This window comes from Triticum dicoccoides, chromosome 2A (assembly GCF_002162155.2).
Source record: "Triticum dicoccoides isolate Atlit2015 ecotype Zavitan chromosome 2A, WEW_v2.0, whole genome shotgun sequence".
Taxonomy (NCBI): Eukaryota; Viridiplantae; Streptophyta; class Magnoliopsida; order Poales; family Poaceae; genus Triticum; species Triticum dicoccoides.
The window spans coordinates 560,205,802-560,210,855 of NC_041382.1; the positions used below are offsets into that span (position 1 = coordinate 560,205,802).

Here is a 5,054-nt window from a genome sequence, read left to right on the forward strand (position 1 = left end):
AAAGGATAACATGAAGTCATCAAGACACGTTTAGAGAAGGTTAAAGTCTGTCAGGAAAATGAGAAACTTCGGAGTTATTGCATTTGATTATATCCGAACATCTAAAAATCTGGCAGATCCTTTTACTAAGGGTCTATCATGTAATGTGATAGATAATGCATCGTGTGAGATGGGTATGAGACCCACAATATGAGTTGTTCACAGTGGTAACCTATTCTTTGTGATCGGAGATCCCGTGAATTAGATGTGGAAGACAAGTTGTTGGTCAACTGAGAGGAGAGTATCCTTACTATTAACAATACCACTCCATGAAGATGCAATACTCTCCTAATCTGCATGGCAGGTGATGTATATCTTAATGTATTCTAAGTGGCTCTTTTAAGCAGAGATGTTGTCCTGCAGAACATCTTTTGGAGAACACACCTATATGAGTCTGATTGTTAAACGTAGCAATCTATGAGAGTAGGGTTCTCTCTAGTAAACTCATGAAAGGCCCTGGAGTATGATGCATAAGCTCCACCCGCGGGGAAGACCCATGGTAGCCCAGTATCGGTCAAGGCTTTGTGTGAAGCTAGATTCGCAGAAAACTTGTAGTTCAAGGTCTAGTCTATTGTTCAAGTTGCTTACTAGTGTAGCATAAAGTTCTAGGCGGAATTTCAACTTAACATTCTCCACTGCAATACCGGAATATAAAACAGCGTTTTGGAATCAAAGGCAATTCTTGTGTGCCTCTGGGATCTGGTGAGGGATTGCTGGAATTTAGTCTATTTTGGGACAACCCAATAACTATTTCAGAAATTCCTAATAAATCCTATAGGCCCACTTAGCCATTTCGTGCAAGGCAAGGGATACTACTAAAATTTAGTCCCACATTGCTAGTTTAGTGGGAGTTGGACCTCCTTACAAGGGAGGTTCTTTCCCTACTTTTATGAGTATGAGAATAAGAGGGACATCCACGCGTGCTCCTCCTCCGCCGCCCGCCTCGCCTCGCCACCACGAGCCGAGCCGAGCCGATGTCTAAATTTTTGCCACGCACGACGGGTATACGAAAAGTCACACGCAGGCTGAAAATATTTTTGCAAGGTGGAGTTTGAATGCGAACGGTGCAGCCCTTCGGTTGCTGGTTGTTCGCTTCATCCCCGTCTCTTCGTTTCACCTTCCGTCGCCGCCCTCTCGCCTCTCTCTCCTGTGCCTATAAAAGGGAGGTCGCTCCTCTCCAGATATGCACACCAGAAGATCCTCTTCCTCTCGCCACAAAGTTTCTGAGCATTGCTGCTACGATCTTCCCCATCCCGGCTTGCGGCGTGCACCGCAGGTCGGGACAGTAGGCCTCTGAAACTCCACCTCTTTGAGTCCTGCACGGGAGAAGGGTGATAAGGTTTTTGGCGAGCGCTCAGCACAACTACTGACTTCTTCGTCATGGACGCCCCGAACTCCGACGACGACAACCTCGTCGAGGACATGGATGGCGAGGACACCGACCCCAAGACCGGTGCTCCTGCTCCCGTTCCGTACGTTCTCATACTCTTTATGTTAGAGGTTCTACCACAACTTCTTGCTCTAGTGTCTATTCTAGATGTGTTCCGTTTTAGTTTATATATGCTGATGATATTTACCTTCTCTCTATCAGTTTGCATGACTTACTTTATCTCTGTTATATTAGTCATGCGTTATCTAGTATTCCCTCCGGTTCTTTTACTCTGCATATAAGAATTGTCTGAAGTCAAACTTTACAAAGTTTGACCATATTTATATGAAAAAATATCAACATCTACCATGATGAAGTTATACAACATGAAATTTTAAGTCATGACGCATCTACTAATATTGATTTCACATTGTGAATGTTGGTATTTTTTTCTATAAAGTTGGTCCAACTTTACGAGCCTTGACTTCAGACAAATCTAATATGCGAACTAAAAAGGACCGGAGGAAGTATTTTTGTTAATAAAATTATTCAGTAAATTGCTCATATTTCCAACATTTCATACAGCTAGCACATCATCATTATTAAAAAAGATATAGCTAGGAGATAGGGAACCATTTCCCTCTGGCAAACGGGCTAGAATTTCGGCCGGTCGGCTCGCTCGCGCACATGTTTCTGTTAGCACCCACACAAACTGCCCCGATTGTTCTATCATATCTTTTCTTCATCTACGCTGGCCATCTGCAGTGTGCACGGGGCCGCGCGTCCCAGTCTCCCACCCTCCTCCTTCCCCCGTGCTACAACCACGCCGCCTAGTACTGAAACCGAGGCCACCAAAGCTACCATGGCTGGTCGTGCGACGCGCTGTGATGATTTTGCTGGAACGCCCAGAGCTGAAGCTGGAACCATCACTTTTGTTTGTTGCAACCGACTGAGGCCGGAGCTGGAACCAGCAGCTGGTTTTGCTACAACTGGCCAGAACTCGAGCCGGAACCTGCAAGTTTTTTTGGTGCAATCGATTTTGGTGATTTTGCGGCAATGATGGGCGGAGTCCTGATTTTGTTGCAACCAGCAACCCGCAAAGCTTCCACCGGCGAGTTGTTTTGTTACGACAGCGACGAGTGAAAGTGGCGACTAGGAGACGACGGCGCCAACGAGTGCATGCAGCCGGCAGCGAGCGTCGTTGGCAAGGGCAGCGGGGTGGCGCAGCTGCTGCTGCAACCATGGGGTGGGGAGCCGCAACAGTTGCCAGCCGGTGTGCTACGAGTAGTGTTGTTGGAGTGGCGACCCCGTCCATGGCAATTGATGCGGCGATGGCGAGGGATGAAAAAAAAGCAAGGTTTTCTTTTTCTTTTCTTTTTTTCATTTCTGAGGCGCAAGCCCGTGAATGAATTTGTTCTGGATATGGAGAAAGGGGATGGTGGTGTTTGCTCGTCGGGAACCCGTGTTGTACATGTCAAACATGAGAGCGCGTGAGTGCAGCTATGCAGAAGAACCACCTGAACAAACAAACAAACAAACCATTAGAAAAGAGACAATGTATCTCCTATAAAGCACCGATTCCTTGAAAGTTGGCGTGTCCGCGTACCGCACGTCGCTGATACGGCGATACGCACGATACAGCCGCGATACTCATATCCCAGGCGTATCAGGATTTCTGATCAAAAAGAAAAGGAAAAAAATGACGATACGCTGGGGACACGCTCGGGATACGGGCAGGACACGGCCGCGCAGCCTCGAGCTCATTAAAGGCCCACGTATAAGTCTAACCTAAGTGCTCTCTCGCTCTCTGTTCGACTTCACGATTGGATCCAGGGCGACGAGCACGCCGCCGATGCCGTCGCCAGGACTGACTCGTCGCCGCCGCACTGTCAACTCGCCAAGTGACCTCTTCTCCGCCGCTATGGCAAGAGTGAGGTAATTGATTCTTGTTGTGTGTGTGTTTGACGTATGTGCTTGGCTGCTTGCTGGCATGTGTGTGTGCGCGCGCGCTTGCCGTATGTGCTTGGTGCTTGCTGATGTTCCTGCTACTGTCTACTGGTACAGAGGGAAATACTCAAATCACCATGTAATCTGCGGGAGATGGCATGACAGCAAGCTAATGGACGAGGATCGAGGACATCGATGACCATTCACGACATGAAAAGATGCATGAGGCAACCAATGGGCATCATTTTGTTCTCATCTCACGCATTATATTAGTATGTTCTATCTTTATTACATGCCATTTTATTAATTATGTATATATACTCGCCGTATCGCATATTGCTGTTTCTAGAAATTGCTGTATCCCGTATCACCGTATAGGTGCAACGTAGTGTATCTCTATGGACAAATGATTCCATCCTAACATGTGTGCGCTGGCTGCTTATTTGTTCGTAGTGCAAGGTGAAGGGAGTCAGATGCAGGCCTCTGGATAAAAAGAACCTGGCAGGGTCCAATGATGTTATGTGCAAATTGCAAAACAACTGCAGTGCAAATGGGCAATACCTTAGTCTTTTAATTACTTGTCTTGTCAAGACAAGTAATTTGAGACGGAGGTAATATATTTTTTTCTGTTGGACAGCAAGAGAGTAGAGTGGAGAAGGATCAGATGTTTGTTGAATGCACTAATTTTCTCTCATAGCAATATCTGACCGACCGTCCTCTTGTAATGCAATGACTTCTAACAGTGATGCCCAACATTAGAAATGGTCAACGTGAGTCATCATAGACCAGTCCTTGTCTCGGTGACCAACTCCAAGGCGGCCAATTCAATTGGCACCCAAATACAAGAGCCCTGATTCCATCAAGAAACGCTATTCTAAGATTTTGTCTTAAATGATTTGTACGGAGGAGCACGAGACTGTCAGCATAGAGTAAACAAGAATCAGAATTACAAATATAACAAGATGCGACTTGAATCGGTGAAATCTCGATGTGCGATAGGGGGGTGATGAAGGATTTAATCCGGCAATTGAAAAGAAAAGACAGCAGACTAGTTCCATGTCCTGAACCTGAATGTGCGCTACAACCTGAACCTGCTCTGAGATCGAGTCATCAATAGTCAATAACCGGCGACATGCGTCAGGACGCCGTCGGGCTCGGCGCATCCGGGGCCGGCGGTGGCGGCACCAGCGCGACCGGCGGCGGCTGTGACGCGGATGCCGGCGGCGGCACCAACGCAGCCGGAGGCGGCTGTGACGCAGATTCCGGCGCCGGTGGCGGCGGCACCAGCGCAGCCGGAGGCGGCTGTGACGCGAATTCCGGCGCCAGTGGCGCGATTGCTGGTGGTGGCGGCACCAGCACGTCCGGAGGCGGCGGGGACGCAAATGTGGCCGGCGAGGGCGACGCAATTGGTGCTGGCGGCGGCTGCAGAGGGGGTTGAGGCGGCGGGAAGGGGGTTTCCGGGGCAGGAAAGGTGGGATTCGGCGGCGGCGGCGGGGCGGTGACCGCGGTGGAAGGCATGGATGGCTGTTGGCTGACGGTCCCGGGCGGGACTGGCTGACACCCGCCGGCGGCGGTGGTGCAGGCGGCGCCGGAGTTGCGATGGGACTTGGCGCGGTGGATGACGGCGCCGACGGCAACGATGAGACCGACGACGGCGAGCCCGGCCACGACGGCGAAGAAGATCTTGGTCGCCTTCCCC

General features: G+C 49.5%; 1 protein-coding gene across 1 annotated transcript; it reads right to left on the reverse strand.

The window, feature by feature from the left end:
- Positions 1-4,268: 4,268 nt before the first annotated feature.
- LOC119357951 (vegetative cell wall protein gp1-like) lies at positions 4,269-5,053 on the reverse strand (the record flags this gene model as incomplete). The annotated part of the gene is made up of 1 exon (XM_037624703.1): positions 4,269-5,053. A coding segment is annotated over one exon (561 nt), but the record flags the coding sequence as incomplete, so codon positions are not given.
- Position 5,054: the final 1 nt, after the last annotated feature.